This window comes from Pavona decussata, unplaced genomic scaffold, assembly GCF_977016875.1.
Source record: "Pavona decussata unplaced genomic scaffold, jaPavDecu1.1 SCAFFOLD_207, whole genome shotgun sequence".
NCBI lineage: Eukaryota > Metazoa > Cnidaria > Anthozoa > Scleractinia > Agariciidae > Pavona > Pavona decussata.
The window spans coordinates 2,076,602-2,099,674 of NW_028145612.1; the positions used below are offsets into that span (position 1 = coordinate 2,076,602).

The 23,073-nt window shown below is 39.2% G+C and overlaps 1 protein-coding gene across 1 annotated transcript; it reads right to left on the reverse strand.

Moving 5' to 3' along the window:
* Positions 1–5,693: 5,693 nt before the first annotated feature.
* LOC146460864 (uncharacterized) lies at positions 5,694–7,722 on the reverse strand. The gene is made up of 2 exons (XM_085087605.1): positions 7,519–7,722; positions 5,694–6,727 (listed from the first exon to the last, which is right to left on the reverse strand). Exons 1-2 carry the CDS (start codon positions 7,559–7,561, stop codon positions 6,270–6,272), a joined length of 501 nt encoding a protein of 166 aa, XP_084943731.1. The 5' UTR covers positions 7,562–7,722; the 3' UTR covers positions 5,694–6,269.
* Between the last annotated feature and the right edge of the window lie 15,351 nt (positions 7,723–23,073).

The window sequence follows — 23,073 nt, forward strand, 5'->3', positions numbered from 1 at the left end:
GGACTATAATAAAAAAAAATAGAGTGGCTAATTGGAGATGGCGTCTGGTTTGGACGTACTAAACTGAACAATTATTCCCCCATGCAGTGTCTATGAACACCTCCACTATGGTGAAGAATAATGTTAAGCATTCACCATACCATACCATCACCACGCGATAACTTGTATTTATACACAATAGGTGTTAAAGCAATACTTTGCGGGGTCGTGTTAAAATACGATTCTAATGCTAAAGCAATGCTTATCCTATATAATAATTAACAATTAGACGGCGAGCTCGAGGTTTCTATCGGCTGATAGAAACCGAGAGCGAGCCGTCTAATTGTTTTAGCATACCTCAGTGATCGATCTATGAAGCAAAAAAGTCTTTATTAAATAAATTTGATATATTTGTGCAATGATGCATGCTAAATCGCGCGCGCTCTGACAAACTGCCGTCTATCGATTGTTAGCATACCTCAGTGACCGACTATCACGTAAACGCGCAATCTGATTGGCTACACAGGTGCCGTCTATCGATCGATAGACGGCACCTGGAGCTGTTGAAAATGGCATCCCTTTCGCGTTTTCGTGAAGTTTGTGAAGAAGACGTACAAAACGTTTCGCAAAGTGCGATTCCAGAAAAAAAAAGAAAGCTACAAAGTATGGAATAAAGATTTTTAAAGGTAAGTGCAGAACAATTTCCGAAAAAAAAAAAATGCTTTATTTAAAACCAACAACAAATTTAAGTTCGTTAGTAAACAAAACAAAGTGGCAAAGAAAAGTAACAATTGCGGTTCTTGTTTTGTTTTAGACTGGTTTTCAACCCAAAAAGAAATTATAACACCCATTGAACAACAAACCAAAGCCGAATTAAACAGATGTTTGCAGAGGGTTTACTGCAGTATGTGTCAGTAAGACAAACAAATGGTGAACCGTTTAAAGTTTCTTCACTTAAAGCCATCCGAGCGGCCATTGATAGATATTAGAAGCACAGTTCTACCAACTATGTTTGAAGCAAGCACCTATTAACAAGCCGGGGTTTATCGTCGGTGATTATGAATTTAAGAAGGCAAATGATACGCTAAATGCAGTCTGTAAAAATCTGATGAAAGAGGAAAAAAGTTCGTCCAGTTGTTCATAAAACTCCCACAAGCGAGCAATTGCAAAAGCTTTTTGAAAGTAGTCAACTGGGAAATGCAGATACAAAAGATCCTAAACAATTACAGCAAACCGCGTGGTTTTACACATACCTGTATTTCGGGAGGAGAGGAAAAGAAAACCAACGCAGTCTCACTCCAAAGATGTTTATAATCCGCCAAACACCCCAGGGTAGACGATATTTTGAGCTGCGAAGAGTTTCCAGGGGCGGTTTTGTCGACAAAAAACCACCAAGGCGGCGTAAACGACAACACCGACGAAGCAGATAGCAAAATGTTTGTCAACTCTTTTCCAGAATTTGAAAATGAAAAGGACTTTGAAATTAAGCTTAGTTTGAGCTTAACATATTTTTTCTTCTACGGTTTGCAAGTTTCTGAGACTGCGCAATGTATGGTACGGAGCCCTGTAGGGGCCATCCTCAGTTCCTGAGTTCCTAAGTTCCCATGTTCTGAGTTCCTGGGTTCCTAAGTTCCTGATTTCCTGTGTCCTGAGTTCCTGAGTTCCTGAGTTTCTCACTTCCCGAGTTCCCGAGTTCCCGAGTTCCCGAGTTCCCGAGTTCCCGAGTTCCCGAGTTCCCGAGTTCTCCAGTTCCCAAATGCGTAGTTCTGGAAACCGCTGTTGAATTTGATCGCGGCTACCGCTTATATGGGAACTATGGCGGACGCAACCATCACTCGCATGCTATTGATTTCTATTCTAACCTGTTGTGTTATCTCTGTGTAAAAAGGAAAGAAGAAAGGCCTGCACGACTCCCACTCGCGTGTTTTTAGCCATTTTCAGTTATAGTTTTGCTATAACGAGTATGTCTTTCAGGGAAAGCCCTCTCTTGTATGAGCGGTGCTCCCTGTAAATTAATTCTTTAAGCGCTTCATTTTCTTCCTATGAAATTACGTTTATAGTTTGGAGGATTTGTGTGATAGTCACTGAACAAAGCCATTTGCTTAAATGTCGCATGTTTTGTATTTTCATCTCAAAGGTCATTCCTGGGTTTTGTGTTCTATCTATTTGACCTCTTGTTGTTTCAGTTTAGCGACTGTCGTTCTTATGCCGTTTGTGGCAATTGGTTCAGGCTTCGTATGGCTCATTTCAGTGTGTCTTGCGACAGAAATGAAAGCTACCAAATCGATATAAAGAAAACAAACTGTTGAGAAATGAATCAAAAAAAAGGTCAATTTCGTGGGAGATGATCTCGGAAATGTGATTGCGTGACACTAGAGTAAGTTGAAAATTGAAAATGTATCCTGTATTTAACGAAGAGACGGTTTTGATAACAGTCTGCATTTTATTCCCAGTCTGCAGTCTGCAGTCTGCATTTTATACCCAGTCTGCATTTTATACCCAGTCTGCAGTCTGCAATCTGCAGTCTGCAATCTGCAGTCTGCAGTCTGCAGTCTGCAATCTGCAGTCTGCATTTTATATTGACCGGTTGTGTTACTTGTCGCGGCCACCTGCCCCCGATCCTTTCTTTAGCATTGAAGCTTCTTTAAAAGCCGTACAATGCGTTAATTTGAGGGCTAAAGGCCGCTTTAGTTACGGCTGTGTTTTTTGTTATCGCTCCCCTCCGCTCTGTAACTGTGAGGTTTGTGTTTATGTTGCGGGAGCTTATTATATTCCTCCTGCGTTTTGATTACGCCTTAGTCTGATTACTGACTGAGGCAATAGGCCTTATCACGGTTTTCGACGCCATTTTGACCACAGGGGGCCCGGCGATTTTAGCCATAAAACCGTCCCGCTAATTGCCCCTTTCTGATTGGACGACGTTAGACAATGGCACGTAAGCATTTTGCTACGCATTCCACTCGCTCGAATACTGTGGGATTTTGATTTTCTTCGAGGACTAGCTCCGGGCCGTTTGGATGGATTTTCGATTGGAAGGTACGAGAAGAATCGAAAATCTTTTGACCTTTATGCTGTGAAGTTTGAAATCGGAGCGATGCGTTTTTTTGGGGGAAAAATCGCTCCGGCGCTGGAACCCTTTCAAAACAAGTTTTCCTCCCTTCTCACTCTTCTATTACGCTCGAGTGAACGTTCAACGCCGAACCCTTCAAATGGCTAAAATCGCCGTCTTCAACCTCAGGAACGACAACACACAACATTTAAGGTAAAACTACGTTTACTTTGATGTTTAATGAGAATATCTATCGCAATCTAGTACGATAATACGAGGATTTTCGATATTCCCATACATTGCCTCTATAAATTCAAAATACAAACGGTCACATAGTTTGTATGGGCCCCCTGTGTTTTGACGAGTAGGCAAGCAAGCTTGAAATAACAGTGTTTGTATGGAAATCCGATCTTAGATAATTTTCATAAAACATCGCTTCTGAAAAAATTCATGAATTGGAAACTTTTGGTACTAGGAAAAGTATTTTAAGAAAAAAATTGGAGGGATGTAGCTGTGCCAGGAAGCGTCCAGTCATGTTTTGAACTTTCCATACATTTGTCTCCATAGCGAACCAGCCGTGAACTGCTACTAAAAATAGTTCGCGGGAAAAAATACAGGGAAATGTATGGAAAGTTCAAAAGACAACTGGAGGCTTTCTGGCACAGCTACATCCCTCCAAGTTTTTTGTCCTAAAATCCTTTTCCTGGTACCAAAAGTTTCCAATTCAAGAATTTTTCAGAAGCGATGTTTTATGAAAATTATTTGACATCGGATTTCAATACAAATACTGTTATTTCAAGCCTGTTTGCCTACTCGTCAAAATGGCGTCGAAAACCGTGATAAGGCCTATTCTTCTGTGTTACTTTGGCCAGGGGCTGCTACGAGTCCTTCAGCCGTTAGTAAATTCTGTGGCATTTTAGGCAATGGTCGGGCAGGTATATATTGTTCGAGAGAACCATAGGCAGTAGAGATAACACAACAGGTTAGAATAGAAATCAATAGCATGCGAGTGATGGTTGCGTCCGCCATTGCTCCCATATATGCGGTAGCCGCGATCAAATTCAACAGCGGTTTCCAGAACTACGCATTTGGGAACTCGTGAACTCGGGAACTCGGGAACTCAGGAACTCAGGAACTCAGGAACTCAGGAACTCAGGAACTCAGGAACTCGGGACACAGGAAATCAGGAACTTAGGAACCCAGGAACTCAGAACATGGGAACTTAGGAATTCAGGAACTTAAGAACTCAGGAACTGAGGATGGTCCCTACAGGGCTCCGTAGTATGGCGAGATCAGTGTGTAGCTTTGTTTTAATTGATGAATGAACCTTGCAAATGCGCCAGTTTATCAGAGCGCGCGGGATTTAACATGCATCATTGCACAAATGTATCAAAATTTATGAAATAAAATTATTTTTTGGCTTGATAGATCGATCACTGAGGTATGCTAAAACAATTAGACGGTTCACTCTCGGTTTCTATCGCCTTTGATAGTTGGCTCTGCGCTTCGCCCCTCGCCAACTATCAGCCGATAGAAACATTGAGCTCGCCGTCTAATTGTTAAATAGACGGCACCTGTGTAGCCAGTCAGATTGCGCGTTACGCGAAAGTCGGTCACTGAGGTATGCTAATAACACTAATACTAATAATACTTATGCATTCTATAGCTAGTGGACAATGAATATAAAAGGATAAATGACTTTGTTTAAGGGTCGAAGTATTTAGCACTTTGGCGCTAATTGGGGACACTAAACAAAATGAGTGAAATAAATATACAAACTGAACATAACGTTAAAAAATCCCAACCGGTGGGAGGCAAACCAGTTGGCCTTGGATTTGAAAACGGGGCTACCGTGAAACAAATCCAAGTGGTCTGGGCGGGACGTGAACCCGGGACCTCAGGGTTACGAGTCCGGCGCCCTAACCAGGAAGCCACGTCCCGTCCCGTCCCGTCGTCATGCTTGTTTCTAGCGTTGAAGTGGAGATTTTTCTAATATGTGCATTCTTCGAACTCGTCTTACATTTACTCTCCTGTGCATCCGAAACAGAGATGAAATAGTATTCCGTTGATCAGTTATTTGTTTGTTCATCATAAGTTCGGATTGCTGTTACCTATGCAATTTTGGTTCTGCTTACTTCAGTAAAACAACAGCAATTGAAATATTTCTTTATAACTCCTAGCTTAAGTGTTAATTATTCAAAAATATCATTATTTGATATTACCAAATGAAATAAATGAAAGGATCTCCCTTAGTAAATAATTCTCAATGATGTTTTGTTTAAAAACGTGTTAGGAGAGTTGTTATATTGATCACGTTTTCTTTTTTTTTTCGGGGGCGCAGTATTTCAATCATTGTCTTCCTTTATTTACCATTCCTATTTTCATTCAGAGCCGTTGACGTGTTTCAAGCGTGTTTTAGTTTACTTTACCAACTGAAAGAGAGGATATATTGTCTTCAACGTCTGTTTACTTATGACAGATTTTTCTCCTAAACTTCCTAAAAGCTGCCCCAAATATAGCTTTCACGGCAATCCAGTCTTTTAAGTTTGATGTTTTCTCTCTGTTCAAGCACTTTGTGGTGATTACGTTGTTTGCTAATCATCACTATATCAGACCTTTACTATTGTATTTGGTTTCAGTATTTAATGCAGACAGGCAGTCGAGATAGATGCGAATCAATCTTTATTTTCTCAAAGACTTTGTTCCATACATGTGTACATCGTTCAAACCGAAAACAAGCCATTGTATATGGAAACCGTCTACAATCAGTTCTAGGACTTTCGACCTGTAGTTTACGAGTTTAGTCGTTTGTATTGTGTTAGTCCGAAAAAAACCCCGAATTATCTGAGCTATATTTGTATTTCCTTATCTTGTATTTCTCTATGTCGTATTTTCTATCTCTATATTTGTATTTTTCTATCTTTGTATTTTTCGCGTTGGCTATACCGCTTTTTCAAAGTGGCTTTATGTGACTCTTAGATTTACAAGTTTGTTAATTGTAAGGGTGTTCTTTCCGACAGTATCGATGGTTTTAGAACTGTTCAAAGCGAAATTTGAATTTAGAAAGAGAATAACTTTACATATCTTTAACACATACTAACATTATAATTTTAAAATTTACTTTACAGCATCAATCATTCTTGGCTTAACGTCGTTGAAAGCACGGTCGTCACACGGAAATGTGAATAACTCGTTAAAACTCACAGTTAGCCAAAATTTAAAGCTGTTTTCGAAACGGGAGTCACTGAACAGTGAGAAAAAAGCAAAATGTGCAGCCACCAACCGTACAAGACGGAATTGCGCGTCTCGCGTGTTTGCCTTGTTGTTGGCAACCTTCCGTGGGATAATGAATTTCAATCCCCGCATCACAGCGCGCACCTTTCTCCCTTTTCTTCATCGCCTCTTCTCGAACTTTCACCGACACGTCGCTTCCCCAAACACCGGGTATATTTCTGCGTAATTCTTTCTCGACTCTCGTCATGTCTTGGCAAGGTACAGTTTTCTGATAGCGGAGAATCTTAAGAGGCTCACGTCTTCCGTCTTCCGCACTTTGTGTAAAAGCGGTCGTTCTCTTGTATCCCCGTTCAGTAAGAAGCGCTCGGAGCAGTTTTCTGTCTACTTCCTCTTTGCTTGCGGTGTATCTTCTGTCATAGATGCGTACGTCGACCTTCCGTTTTGCAGTCGCGTCCGCCTGTGCTTCTATAAATGAAAACAAGAGATTAGTTTCAGAATGCGGAAGCTCAGAGGAAAGAGAGTTACATTACATTTTGAGTTATTTAACAATAAACTTGTCATATTGCATAAGCATAGCTAATGATGTAAGCATCCGTATTTTGCTTGGTTTTTCTCGGCGAAAAAAGAAAGTTCCCTCATTTCAAGAAAAACAACAACAAAAAAAAAAAAAAAAAAAAACGGCGATTCTAAGTGAAATTGTTAGAAATCAACCTGTCGGAAATGCAACGTAAAGATATTTTTAAATGACTGATTATAGGCTCAAAATATACAAGCACGCGGTGCGTGTGTAATTTGGTGTATTTTGAGAGCAATTATGTTATAATACGATCATGATTACCAATTAGGGAGAGGAATGTTTTCAAAGTTATACCATCGTTGTTTTGATTATAAATGTAAACGTATAAGAATATTGTACATTCTGTCTTTTGTAACATGGTTCGTACACACACTTCGTTCTATGTTGTAAACTAAATTGTCATTGATGACTACGCTGATGTGGTAAATTCGACCCAAAGTAACTTTAATATTAATTTATACTGAACGTGCTTCTAAGTAATCTCCTGTACGTATTCTCGTATGCGGCGCACACTTTCTGCCGGTTTATCGGCCGACTGAATGCTTTTAGACGAAAATGCAACAAAGCGTCAATTAAGTTCAAAAGCCTCAAGTGCCCCCGTAGTGGGATAGCGATGGCCATGTGTGTGTTGTCCCCTTCGTTGAATTGAACATTTATATACTTTGCAGCCAAGACTAACCTGCAGTTCGTATTGAAGCCAAGAGAAGAATAAACACCAACATGCTGCTTGTGTTTTTGTTCAAATTTGCGTGAATTCGTCGGCGATGTTTGTTTTTTGGATCCTAAAGCAGCGCCAGCTTAGAGCCACGTCAGAAATAACTGCATCAAGTTTATGCTAAACAGGTCAATTTTGTCTAAGGGAACCAGTGATTGAGGAAGTGTCTTTTAAGGTCACCTTAACTGGGGTTATGAGAATTTGAAAATCGATCTCTGTACCATTGACGTAATTTAATCTATTTAATTGGTTTATCCCCTAAATGGAGTCTGCTCGGCGTGAGAGTAGCTAAGTTTGACGGAGTCATTTGTAATCCGTGTTTTATCAAAACAAATTAGAAACAAGAGCGAAAACAGCCCTCTCAGAGGACTACGGCAGTTGAATTTTCTAAGAGCGAATATTCAGCGAGGCGTGGCTTACTTGATTATCAGCTGATAGAAAATGTAGTAATTAGTAATATAATTGCTTTAGTCGACAGCTAAATAATTGTTGAACACCGACAATAAAGGTTGAACAACGGCAATAAGGCTGTATATACAAAAACGAAGAACAAAGTACAGAATTTTACTTCTCAGCCGAATGGAGACAGCCCGCGATCGTTGTTTATCCACAATTGTTAAAATCAGGGTCATTCTATGCAAATCTAGAGATTTGATTGACTTAGCGGTCATGGTATATGGGCCATTTTACCATGCCAGAGAAATAGCGACCATTAAATTGTCTTCTGTTTGTTCTTACAAAACGAAATCAGCAAGATCTAATAATATTTCTTGGTTGTTTTTAATAAAACAATTATTCCACTCGCGCTCGTTGGATACGAGATGATCATAGCCAACTCGGCGCTACGCGCTATACTCATATCCAACGCGCGCTCGTGGAATAATTGTTAATTATAATTCCTCAATTGATCGCGTGATGTGAGTTCGAAAATCGCATTTATTTTCCTAAGCTTGATTAAAAAATTCAGATTGCTTTCATTTCCAGTCTCAGTGAAGGTTTAGTGGTCACCAACAAGACCGGTATAAGAGTCCTTCTGTCTCGGGACTATCGGTCTAAAAGTTCGCCTTGGGAAGAAGCAGATCTTTGTTTACAAGCTCATTCACACCAGCATAATTAGCATAAGCGACAAAACTCGCTGCAATTAAATGTCTCCGTGATAAATTGAAATTGCTCAGAGCGACCGAAGTGTCAATAATAATACAAAGAATTTATGGTTGGCCGGTGACAACTCGTGCTTCTCAACCATGCGTTCTTTGTAAATTTCGCAAGTCTTCTGTCCTTAATCCTTGGGCTCGTGATATTTCCCTGTGTATCAGCCGATAATCCCCTCGATAAAAATTACGCAAACAATTGAACCAATCAACATTCACAACAGACCATGATGAACGTATAGTGACCGATGTGTAGGCTAAAATTATCCAGCCTATTATCGAGAATATCGCCGTTTGCTTAAAATTTAGGCTCAATTTGGGGAAAGGTTTTAGGCGAGGCATAAGCAGATAATGGGTTAAGGAGTACTTAGACCACGTGAATTGGATAAATAAAGAATGCAGTTAGCGCACTAACTAACCGAGAAAGATCTTAAATATTTTAAGTTGTTGTTAGTGTTGTTTTTTTTAATGTAATAATGAAAAGACTGAACAAGTTGCATGATCACATAACTAACGTGTGTTTCTTTGACAATGTAATTCACACTTTTATAGCTATTGTTGTTTTTTTTAATTGGGGGAGTATTATTTGATCCACTAAAAATGGTTAAATTGGTGATTAAACCTCCTTACGAGTCCGTAAGGTGTTGGCGAAAACAGATTATCTCATGTGGTAACGAATGTCTTCTGGGTAAGCTGTCTTTTTCTGTAAACGATCCATTTCCGTGTTGAAGGAGACTGCCTAATCGGGTTAATCTATTTATTTTAAAGAACAACGGCTGAAACTAGTTTAATTTGCAAGTAAACGAAAACGAATTTCAAACGATATAGTCTGTGTAACTTGAACAAAAACGAAAACAAGATAAAGAAAACATACACACAAAATGAAAACAATACACTAACAGGGGATAAAATGATGTTTGAAATGGTGAAGCTGTTTTTTTTTTACTTGTGATGTTTAAAAGACTGATACATGATGACATAACAAACGACGCGCTTATTTAAATGCAAATGTGAAAGACAGGTAAAATACCCATTGTTTCACTACGCACTCAAACAATTTAATGTAATTTTAGCTGTGCCAGGTGTTGCTTGCACAATATTATTCAGAGATTATTTAGAGAATTATTTGATATCCACAAAAAAAAACCTTTTTTAAGACAATTTTATTCTTAAATGGCTAAATTGGTTATTAAAACCTCCCAGTTGTGTTTTTTCTGTAAACGATCCTGGCATTTCCGTGTTGGCTTAACCCGAACTGACTAATCAAATCGAAGTCTCGGGTTAAACTCAGTATTCATTTTAAGAGCAACACCAGCTTTGTTTATGTTCTTAATACATTTTGAAGACAGAATGACATGATATTGATTTGCAAGTGAACAAAAACGAATTTTTGTTTGTTCAGTGTCTCTACAATAATGTGAACAAAAAAGACAGAAAGATAAAGAAAACACAATCAATCAAATAAACGGAGGCTACGGCTATCGTTATGCTCAATCGTTCTCAAACCTAGTGTTAAATCAAACGTAAGGCAGATAGTACGGAGATATACAGCCGTGCCACTCCATTGAATAGGCTTAAACATCTGGAACTCATGTAAGCAAACGGACAGTGACAAGTTCAACGTTTCTCAGTTTCCTTGAACTGCCGAATATAATAAACTTACAATTCCATGTGTTTTGAGTTAAAATACGCACAGTAGGTCAGTCACGATTTAAGCTGGTCTCAAGGTCTTGGGTTTTTGGAATGATAATACAAAACGGTGTCATCGGCGTGGAGGGCATTTTGACAATGTTGTGTACACAAAGGCAAGTCGTTTACAAAAATAATAAACAGCAAAGTTCCAAGACACTGCTCTGCGGTACACCTACAGGGACGGGTTTGATAGTTGACGGAGAATTAGCTGTTGAAGTCCTTTGTTTCCTATTGGAGGGGTATACGATTTGAACCAGTAAACAACGTTGTCGGAGAGCCAAGTAGCGGCCAGTTAATATATATATAAAAAAAGAAAACGGTGATCTACTTAACAATCTACTGCTATCTCCGTAGAAAGTTTTGGACGAAAGCCAAACTGTTAATGGACGACAAAATTTTGTTATTTTGCAAAGATTCATATAGCTGTGCTTGTACTTTCTTTTCAAGGATCTTGCTGACCCTTGGTAAAACTGCAGTGATTGATCTTGATTGGTTTGCGTCACATCGGTTTCCAGACTTGAATAATGAACCGTTACCTTTCCAACGATCCTGGCATTTCCGTGTTGGCTCAACCCGGACTGACTAATCAAATCGAAGTCTCGGGTTAAACTCAGTATTCATTTTACGAGCAACGCCAGCTTTGATTATGTTCTTAATACATTTTGAAGACAACGTAAGGTCGAAGAACTTAATATTGAAAATACGGGTCAATACAGGCGCTATGACATCAGCTGCCTCTTTCAGCATGGGCTATAGGAAACATGGGTTTCGACTAAATAAAGATTACATTTATCTCAAATAAAGTTGAATTAGTCACAATAAAGTAGATTTATGTCTGTTTTGGTCGTTTCCTCTCATTTATTTATAAATATATATTATTCAGATATATACACCTGCATCATTCGTTTAGTTTTGGTAACCTTAGCTAGCGTCCTATTCGAATCTCAGGTGCGGACGCTAAGCGTGCGAGCGTTAACCTCAAAAAGTAACTGGGTGGGAAACGATTTAACCGTCGCTAGGAGATTTCAGCTATTGGCCAATAACTGAGCCGAAAAGACAAAAGACATTGTTTTTCAAATTCGTCGGCAGCTGGTAAGAGCAACAGCAAACTCCTTCCACCCCCTGCTGGTTCCAAAATGTGTCAAAAAATGCCTCTCCCCACGACAAAGGAGTCGAAAACGATTTTGAAATAACATGCCTGTGACTGGATTGATATGTCTGGGCTTTGAAATATGCTTAGTTTATTGGTTTAATGTAGGCTTAACTGCTGGCCTAACTGTATATGGAAATCAGTGACAGATGTTCAAAGTCAGAAGACAAACGAAGCAAAAGGTTGCATTCATAACATTTTATTCAGGACTTTTCCAAACATTACTTGATGCATTTCAGTCTCTTCTCAGCTCGAGGGAGCTCAAGCGAATGGCTTTAGCATCAAATGAATTTGTTGTTCTATTACGGCATTTAAATTTCTTACACTTCTAATGAGCTTAAAGAGATATAGAAAGTTATATTGTAACAATCGCTAGAGTAAACAAAAACAACCGATTTAAATCGATCGACATCTTTCAAGCGCTGAATTGGAGAATACGTATTTAAAGCGATAATACTTTTTCCAAACCTGGAAGGGAGTTAGTTAGTCGCTCCATGGCACGGTATTCAAAACAAACAACGAAATAATCCGGTGAAAACAGCTTCTAACTAAACTCGTAGTACTCGGCTCTTAACCATCTTGTTTCCAGTTTTCCCGAACTTTGATCGACACCTTTTCATTACCAGGCTTCCAGAGCCCTTTTTTGACCCCCAGGAGCAGGCACCCTTTCCTTCCTTATGTGGAGATGGGCATAGTAACTTCCTACGATCCACGGGAGGAGTGTGTGTGTGTGGGGGGGGGGGGGGGGGGGGATTATGAGTTAACGCTCGCGCGCTTAGCGCCCGCGCCTGGGATTTGAGTAGAACGCTCGGTTACCAAGACTTAACGAATGCTTGCGATGTAGTTCTGAATCCTAACGGCGCGTTGTTAGAGCTATTCTAATAGAAATAAATAGGGAGCAATGACCAGAAAATATAACAGACTAGTTAGTATTACATTTTGCGGCGTAACAGAGGACGTAAATTAAATTGTCGGGCCGCTAGTGACAGCACTTGTTGCGTCGCCTGTAAGAGAACGGGTACATGAACGATTTTCACTTTCTGCTGGCGAGGTGCCATTTTCGAAAACTCGGCTTACTGTGACGCCAAAATATTTGCTCCTGCTCCTGTAGTCGCAACTTTGCTCAGTCAAAATTAAACAATTTTATTTTCCGATTAAGATAACACTGAGTAAATTTCTACAATATACAGTTGATAAACAGTCGACTAACACAGTGGAATGTCTTTTGTGACCATTCCGTAATACGCACACCTAATAAGTTCTCAGATGTTTGAAAAAAAGCCACCGCCAATGATTTTACTGTAAGAATATTTGATAAATCCGACAAGCTAGTTTAAACGACCAAAGACCACCGTTTGAAACCTGCGCGTTGAAGCAAGATTTTTATTATCGCAACCATTGCGCGCTCCTTTTCTCCGTCGGGTAATTCCAAGCCTTCAGTTAACAAGCTTTGCATACATTTCACATTGACTCTGACATCCAAATAATTATGACATCACCATCAAAGCGTATTCTTCTAGTACCCTTCATTGTGTCATTGGTAGTGACCGCTTAATACAGGTTGCACAGAATACACGTCAAACAATAAAAAACGACATTTTATATAACATTTGCTAACTATTAGAATACAATCAATGCACAAAAGCTCTCACAAAATCACAAAGTTACTTGGTTAAGAAACCGCAGCGATAATTAAAATGGTATGACAAAGGAGAAAATGGTATAGAAACGGACTAATAAAACATTAACGCCAACATCCTACAGTCAGTATTGTAGGTCGTTAGAAATTCAGTTGCCTGGCACGCTATTTGTTACCATATCTGAGTGGTTCCCTTTTTCAAAATGACCGGGTAAGAGGGTGACCTCGACCGCTCATTAGAGGTGTCCATCAAGAGAGGATGAACAACCTCTCTTGTGTCCGTTTAATATAGGTCAGAATTACAGTAATTAAAAGACGTGATTTTGCGGGACTTTGACAACTGACCGTTCAAAAGAGGGTGACTGCTTAATACGGTGCCGCTTAATACAGGTTCGACCGTATCTTTCAGCTCCAGATTTCCAAGTTTTAGTATTGGTAGGAAAAAAGTAAATTGTCGTTCTTGATCATGATATTAACAACGGATTTTGGCGAGTCTCGTGTTGATATAACTTTTAAAAGGATATTATTATTTTAGGTGTAGTTTATTGTGCTATCGTACATATTGTGATACGCGTTTGATCATTTCCTTTCTCGTATGGAAAGTGCACAATATAAGTTGGCTAGTAATAATCAAAGATTAGGGCCAGAGGGCCAGAGTACATTCAATGATCTCGATCCCAGGCCCTCTCTCCTTTGCCAAGTTGGTGATGATGTCATCCCCCCCTGCAAAATCTGCGGGGGATGCCATGCAGACACGCGTCCCATGATCCATTCATTCAACGTTACCAAATATCAAATAACGTTATCAAAAGTTCAGCATATGAGAGTTTTCGGCTTATTTTCGCCAAAAGAATGGGTATATGAATAGCGGTTACTGTATCAGGTACTTTAAAAAAAGATCAGACGTACGGTACAAACTACAGGCCCACAAGAGACTCCCAGAAATTCTGGATCTGCAGCGCAAAAATTTCTCTCAGTCATTACCGTGATGGATTTGTGAAGGAATAACCAATTAGGTCCACTAACGTAATAGTTCCTAACTCTGTGTAATTTTTGTTATGAAAAGCCGCTCAAACCGCACCTTAAAGTTGAACACACCGACACCGAAAGATGCTCACAAGTTTTCATTCCTTCAGTGCACTAAACATTATCAAGGAATATGGCATAATAGGGTTGACAGGCCTGCGCGACTCTCATGTGCGTGTTTAGCCTAAATAATAAACACTGAATTAAGCCATGTGTTTAACTGTCGCACGTGCTGTAGTTGATCTCAAAGGTCATTTTGACCTCTTGTTGTTACGTTTCTGTTTAGCGACTGTCGTTCGTATGCCGTGCGTGGAATTTAGTTTAGGCTTGGTGTGGCTTATTTCAATGCGTCTGGTGACAGTATAGCCTCTCTTTTTATCGCTCATTTAGTGCTGTCCTTACAGCCTCACCAGCCTGTTCCGAGATAGTACGTCCCGCGGTGAAAGGTGCTAAAATCGGAAACCGAATGCGGTTCGCGCGCGTTTAATTTTCTTGTTGTTACCCTTCGGCGATCGTACTTTCTGAGAGCGTGGAATAAGCATGGTTGATGTAAACTAATAAGATTAATTAATAGGATTGTTTATGGTACACCCACGAGCTGTACAAATCGGAAGCTATATATAGCAAGTGATAAAGAACTCATCCTTCGTTGCTTCGCCTCCGGCTGAATGCGGTATCAATCGACATGATCATGATAACGTGCTTCGCCGCTGTGACGCGGCGTATGACGCGGCGCCAGGTCATCGCCACTCACCTATTTTGTTTTTCGTTCGCTTTTGGCGGAATCTAAATCAAGTAATTTAATCTTGTCGACTGATTGTTTTTTTCAAATTGTAAATAGAGTTTCTAAAACTATGAACTTTTCAGATTTTTCTCTAGGGAGATATGTTCCATTCCTTGAATAAAAAATAAGTGGAACGCAACTGGCCTTGTTGTATCTTGCTTGACTAAGTCAAATCACTGGCATGACGTGTATCGGCAATAATTATGATAAGGTGAGCCAGTACTGTGATCCGTGATACAAGAGTCCTTTGATACATTAAAAAAAAGAAAAAAAAAATGAGCCGATGGATTTTGCTCCCAACCTGGGCCGCGTTGTTCGAAAGCCGATTAATAATGGCAATTGAACTGAGTGGAGTGCAATTTGGTCTGAAATCATACGCGTGATTTCAAAATCACAAGTATAATTTCAGACCAAAATTGCACAACACGAAGTTCAATTACCACTTTATTACACCTACTCAGTTGAAATCACACAGTTTTATCGTCAATATTAATCTTTTATTTTTGTGGTATTACATTTCCATTTTGATGGGCTCTAAAAAGGGTGTGATTTACAGCAAAAAATATTGCGATTTGGGAATAAATCGCACTGTTGAGAGCCGATCAGATTGCAAGGATCACCAATGATTTCAAAACGGGTGTAATAAATACTATAACCTATGATTAAAAGTTAATCGAAGTTCTCATCTCACTCTTCAGAAAGTGGTTTTAAGGCCTCGGTAATTTCAAGCTAAAGGTAAAGAAATGTCTAAACCAAAACTGAGGGCCAAGTATCTTTTGGAAGAATCTTTACCGATAAACAACTAAACTTGAATCAAAGTTCACATTAATCCAGGATTAGCTTAATCGGGCTTTGAACAACTGGGCCCTGAAGATTAGTCTTAGGCCCAGTTCAGACGCCGTACTTCACATGAGCCGAATCGAATTCGAATTTAGACCGACCCAAATTATTAATCCCGGCTGAACCGATTCAGAGGCCGAACTTAATTCAGCCGAAATTAATACACTGAAGCATATTATGACTGAAGAAAATTGCAGATTTGTAATAATTTCTGCATTTGATTCAGCTCATGTGAAGTACGGCGTCTGAACCGGGCCTAATGTAACTCGCTAAGCGTTTGAGTCGCACGCAGAAGAGCTTGCCTAGTAGCGCGATCGAGAATAACTTTAGCTGCCTTATTCTGTAATATCTGGACGGCTCCATAAGCACGTTATTAGTTCTAATGCGACAGCAATCCAAAATCGGAGAGATCATGGTATTAACAAAAAGTCTCTGAACACAATGAAATGGAGAGCAAGTGCTTTATCCTACGCAATACTAAAACCCGGAACACCGGAACGAAACCCCCGGAACAATCGGAACGAAACCAACGGAACCAGTGAAACATCTAAAAATGGCGATAATTTTTACTTTTCTTTCCTCCCTGGCAAGTAAAACATCACCTCAGTTTCCCCACACCGTACAATTTATCTTTGCCCACGTGACTTGTTTGAAATGTGACGGCATGTACTAACCCAAAACAAAAAACCGAAACCACCGAAACGACCAAAACGAAACAGCCGAAACGAAACGAAATCACCGAAACAAGCGAAACAACGCTGAGCCTAAAAACGGTTACGTAGGAGATTGGGAAGGTAACTGTTTATAACCAAATGTTGTCTCTCTTATATATAGAAGCGAAATTTTGATTTTTCTTAATTATGAGTTTTTTCAGGAACTCGTAAAAGCGATGTTTACCAGGAGTCGTGTTTACCTCATTATTTTCTGCCTGGGTATCAGAGGTTTCATGGTGGTATTAGCAAAGGTATCTTTAAAATGTAGTATGGGTTGATGTGAACGTTCAATATTTCCCTGTCAAGAACCCATGTGATAATGTCCCTGTCTGTATTGGTGAAAGGGGAAGTAGTAGTGTAAATACTGATCAAAAGAGGACGCAACTCAAAGTCAACGATCTTTTACTATATAATATATGTTTTTATGATAAATCAGTTGAAAGTTTAATCTACAATTAAGGCCGTTTTTTTCCTACGTAGGTTGCATGTAGAATGACATCGTCTTTCTACATTTTCTTCTACCCTGCAGCCGGAAATACCTTAAGAAACTTACATACAATCAACCGCCTGTTTAAGGTACCTTAACAAAGTACTTATCAGCAGAAAGCTGTTCACGCGAATACAAACAAAGTTGATGCCTTCCAAGGGGCGGACAATCGGAAATCTATGGTGCGGGACAACTCCCAAAAACTACTTCTGCAAGTAAAACAAAAACAAAAAACAGTTCTGCGCAAAATCGCACAGCCTAGCGAGGTTTTTAGCGTGGAATTGGGACTGTTGCTATGTTATTAAAAATGGCTATGCGATTCAAGGAAAATTCATTACCTGACGATATTGCACTCATCGCTATACCGGTTTTTTGCATGAAACTTAAATTATTGCCATTTTTATATGTTTCGGTGGTTCGGGAGGTTTCGTTCCGTTAGTTTCGGTGGTTCCGGTGGTTTCGTTCCGATTGTTTCGGTGGTTCCGGTTGTTTCGTTCCGATTGTTTCGGTGGTTCCGGTTGTTTCGTTCCGGTGTCCCGGGTTTTAGTACGTGCCGGCCTTTCTTATATATTCAACACGGTCGGCCCAAGAAAGGGTAATGGTAACTCCCAATTACTTAAAGTCCATTCTCTATCGAACGTACAGACCACAGAGAGTTTAAAACGAGAACAAGCTTCAGTTTAAGTTTCCTTGGACTAGGAATCAACATGAGCTTGGACTGGGAGTATACGATGTAAGTTTATCTTTCTCGAGCCAGAGAGCTGTCATTCTTCAAATCAATGTTCAAATTGAGCTGCAAGTCTTCTTGGCAGGAGGATGAGTAGGAGAGAGCGGCGCGTCGTCATCAAATAGGGTAAAAGAAGCGTGCTGTACCGGACACATGGGGATGTCATTGATATACCCAGAACAACAAGGGCCCTATATATGGACCCAGGGGGCACCCCAACGGAGAATCGCCAGGTACTGGAGAGGGACAGACCCACTTACGTCTTCGAGCAGCGGGGTGATAAACAGGACTGAAACTACTAAATTCATCATTTCGGAGACCCAGCGACAGACTTCAGTTTCAGAATATTAAAGTATGTTGTGATCGCAATGTTGGAAGCTTTCTTTAAGTATAATTAAACAACTCCTAGAAACTTGCCTTTTTGAACAAAGCAATGACCTTTACACATTTCCATATTTCGAGAAAGACTCACCTCGAAACGACATAAAGTCGACTCCCGATAACTGGAACCTTCAAGGGAAATTGAAAAAGGTTTGAGTTACCGGGAGTTTGAGTTATTGAGGGTAAAATTAAATAGAAAATGACCTGAAAGGAAAGGAAAATTGGCTCGAGTTAGCGCGAGGTTCGAGTTAGCGAGGGTTCGAGTTATCGGGAGTCGACTGTATTACAGAATATCGTACGTCAAAGGAGGAACTCTGAACAACGCCCGCGCATCGCGAACCATGCGCGCACTTATTAACTTAATATTAACGACGTCAGGAATTCAGTGATGTGCAAAGAATTGCGTGCCGGCTGAGTTAGCTTATTCATGCTATTCTTGTCTGCGACTTATCCGGCGACTCACCAATGAGGAGGTGCAATATTTCCTTCGTTATCAATGCAAAGAACTGTGTAGAAATAATTTCTGCAGCATTTGAGGTGCAAAACGCACAGTACGTTTGTAAACAACAACAGCAGACCTCCGCCATCTTCCACAGAGTTTGGAACAACATTTGCGATATTTCAAATTTTCCGGAAAAGGCTAGGGACATGCTGGAGAAGATGACCGAAATTTCGGATTTTGGAAATCACCCGGCCCATCCGCGAACGGTACCGGAAATTCTCGAAATTTTCGCGCACATATTGGATCTTAGCCCGACACGCTGTTGTTTCTCGGGGTGTCGTGCTACTCTCCTCCCAAGAAACAAGTGAGGAGAAGAGTTATACATGGCTATATTGGATCACGGCTGTGGTCTAAACAGCCTGGGGGGAACGTCTGTAGTTAACGACGCTTCCACGGTCTCAGACAAAACCTTGAAACAAATATTAAACACGTGTTTAATTCGTTGCAAGAATTTCAAGTATCCTTTTGTATCCGAGCCTGACGCATCGAAAAGGTCAGTCGGCTTTGAAAATTTGGAGACAACTAGGAGCCGACGATGTAAATGTGATATTAAATTTGAGCGCCTAATTTGTTCCAATGATGCTATTGAATACATGTGCACTTTAAAAGCTGTTTACAGTGCTTTGATCAATGCAAAAAGTCACCCAAAATTTATTTACTGTTGTTAAAAAAAATCAGTAGCGTTTGGAAATTACTTGATAGATCCTTCATGCATGAGAAGCTTTAGATTTTTAGTTTCTCACGGTCAAAATTTTCCCAGACGGTTTACAACAAGGCATTGGACTTAATCTCTATTTAACTGTAACGGATATTTAATTAATGTCTTTGGACTGTAGTGATAATGTTAGTATTGCTGGTGTTCTTCTAGTTCTGCAAACAAATTTCTAGTGTATAGTCTTTAAAATGGCATTTAAGCTGTGTTTATATGGCATTTCGCCACTGTAAAAAAGGAAATGGAGTGAAATTTATTGTTGCCTTATTTTGCACACGTTCTCATTCGTGATTTTATCATCAAAAAAGTTTTAAATAAACGTATAAAACTCCTGAGGAGTATGTATGCCGAGTAATTAGTGGCCATTTCATGTGTGAAATCGTGGGAAGATTTTCGTAGCGTGGCGACTCGCTAAGAAAAAAAAAAAACGGGGAGAGAAAACTGAACTAGTCAGAGTTACTTAGACATTAAAATGTCTTGGCAAGGTGTCCCTTTAAAAGTAAAAGTAAAATATAAAATAATGCAATTAACTCCTGCTGAGATTTATCTACGAATTATCTCACAACTGAATGAATGAATGAATGAATGAATGAATGAATGAATGAATGAATGAATGGTAAAACAAATGAAAGGTCAAAACAAAAAATAAAAATTATTTCAATCTACGCGGTCCTGGAGACAATTGTTGTCGATGATTTTGAGTTCTAGTTGTGTTCTGTTCCATTCGAGTTATGACTTCTCCAATTTTTGAAACTGTTTTCCTTAAAGCAATGTATAAAATAGCCATTTTAAACATTTAGCCCCAAAACACAGACATCGGGTTGTTTTGCTGGTAGACATCGAACCAAAGGAATTACCACGATTGTGAAATATTTTGCCAAGTTCTTTGTTGTGGCATTCTCAAATAGTTCGTTCCAATTTCCATTAAGACCATGCCAACTAATATAACTTTTAAGTATCAGCGACTGGAACACGTGGCAATGCGATAATAACAATAACAGGAACAGTAGCTATCGTTTTAAAGCTACAAGTTCCTGTCCAAGTTTCGAGTCGTGTCCTGCATGTGTTGTGGGTCTTTCCGACCAATAATCATCAGTTAATTGAATTGTTAAGCGTCTCTAGCAACCACATCACGACCTACATGTGATTTCCATGCAAAACAAGTGTGTTTTTGAGATAACTTTATAACCGCTTGAAAATGCTTGATTTAATTGTCACGGCTATACTGAATTGTGTTTGGACAACATCGATGTATATATATTTTTTTACAGAATTCACAACTAAACGATAGCAGAATTATTTCCTTTTGTGTTTTAAACTGGGCACGCTAGGAGAACGAACTTCAAGAACCCTTTAGCAACCGCAAGAATGGTTCGTACATATTTTTTAAATGTCAACTATATTTTAAGGCTATTCAGCACGTGGTACCAGTTTAAAACCTGTATTAACGAAGCCAGGCATTTAATAAATCGGCCGTTCTAACAATAAATCCGAGCGTGGCTTGCTTTGCTTAAAAGTTATCCTTATTGTTGAGCTGTCTCTCAATTTAAGCCTCTTGTCCCTGTTTGGAGGTGCTTTTAATTGATAATCATGATGTTTAAATTTGGCAACATCCTTTGTCAGCCGGGCTGAAGCACAGCCGTGTTGTTGCCAAACAAAAATATAAACATGCGGGATCCCCTAAATAAGAATTAAAAAAAAAAAAAAAAAGCTCTTAAGATGTAGACAATTTGCGATATCGGACCATGAAAATTCTATGATCATGATTTTCGATAAAAACCATCCGAAAGACTTTAAAGAGAAATTGTATTTCTTGTGTGTTAATGAGGCGACACTATAGCAAATTCACTTGTTGAATCGCTTATTTGAACACGGAGTATCAATTCAAGCGTTGTTGAAATCGATGAAAATTTCATTTTACACGAGAAATAGACGCTCCAAAGCCGTGAAAATGAATTGTTTAAATTTGTAAAAGAAGAAGAATAGTCTGGATCTATTGTACTTCAAGAAGTACTTAACACTTTTCCATATTTTGCAGAAGAACATTCGAGCCCAGATATATGATTTCTTTTCTTACATTTCTTTTTTAATGCATTCAGCTCAAGCTTTGGTATGTGAAAAAAAGTCTTACTTAAGAAGATACTTTCATTTCGTTATCTGTTTTCTGATCGTGAAATAAAAGTTTGGCCTTTTTGTCGCAAAGTAAATTATTTGCGTGATAAACTGCATGTCATCACTGGAACAATTTAATATATTGTAAAGACCTCCAAAGTACACTGAAACATGCTTGCTTCCTGCGAAGTGGTACACATGCTATGGGCTTACAGCACGTGTTGTTGAAAAACAATTGAAGGAAAGAACTGAACATTATTTTGCAAGTACAGATTCGCCTTCTTACGTATTTCTTGTGCAATTTTTAATCTCCCTTTTTATCGTTCTCGGTACCGAGTTTAGCAAAGCGTCACCAAAATACCTTTTATTTGTTTCAGTCTTGCTTCGTTGACAAGGCAATAAAAATTTGAGTTTAAAATACTGCACACTTTGTGTAAAATGGCAAATAAAGGTGTCCCAAGCTGTTTACGAGTCTTGCGAGTCTTAGCTTTTATCCAGACAAGGCCTTTCTTTAATAAAATACATCCTTGCCGCAGTGAAGTGTCTTTTGAGTCAGCGTATATACAGTTGGCTGTTAAGTACTGCAGATCTGCGAGATTTTTTGTCCTTGTTCGAATTGCTATTCCTTAATTACACCCTACCTTTAATTTGGAAGAGAATTTTTCATTAGAGTCTCTTATCTGTGTAAGAGGTCAAAAAAAGTCTATTGGGTCTGAGAAATCTGTTGAAAACAGTCACGTCTCCGATGCACGCATGACAACCACGCGGCGCTCGAACACAATGGAATTTCTGTGTTGTTTCGGCTTCTGCGAGAGGTGAAACAGTAAATGACGATTATCTTAGTGCTGTCTTTGATTCTCCCTCTTTCTTTTCTTCTAATTTTTCTTGTTTTCAGAGAGTAAATCACGAGTGCTCGTGACTGAAAAAAAAGTTGAATTAATACGCTCTGGCTTTAGCTCATAGACTTTATTAAAGTAAGCTTTAAAAACAGACAGACAATGCTGTTCCTTTTTAAGTAAGTGTAGTGTTTGCAAGTGCAGCGGTACCGTATCTATCACAATAAGTAAATGCGAGGGAACTGAGCTATAGAAAACAAGTAATGTGAAAACGAAAACTTCACTTCTCTTGGTATTTAAACGATCTTCATATCGAACTAACACGCTGCTATATCGATCATGGTATAAATAATAAGATCAGGGTATCAAAAAGAAATTGGCAGTAAAAGCCAAACATGAAATACGTGTTGAGCAACACGTTTAGGATATCACCTCTACTCTACCTCTTTAGCAAAAGGGTTCACGTTCAAAATATTTACAAAAAATACATAATGTAATGGCATGATCGTAACCTTATTTTAAATTTTGCTAAGATACCTTTCAGAGGATTATAAATGACTGATATTGGTTGTTCAAACTTGTTGCGGTTCATCAGTAAACCCAGCTAGTTTTGTTAATACAATGAGGAAGATATTCTAAGCACGTTTACGTGAAGTGCATTAAGAGTTTTTTTTTAACAACAGCGTATTTCAGTGTGCTTCCTCGAGTTCCTGTTTTCTCAGTTGAAAAAAGATCTTTTCCGTGTGATTAAGTTCGTTTCCAAGTGT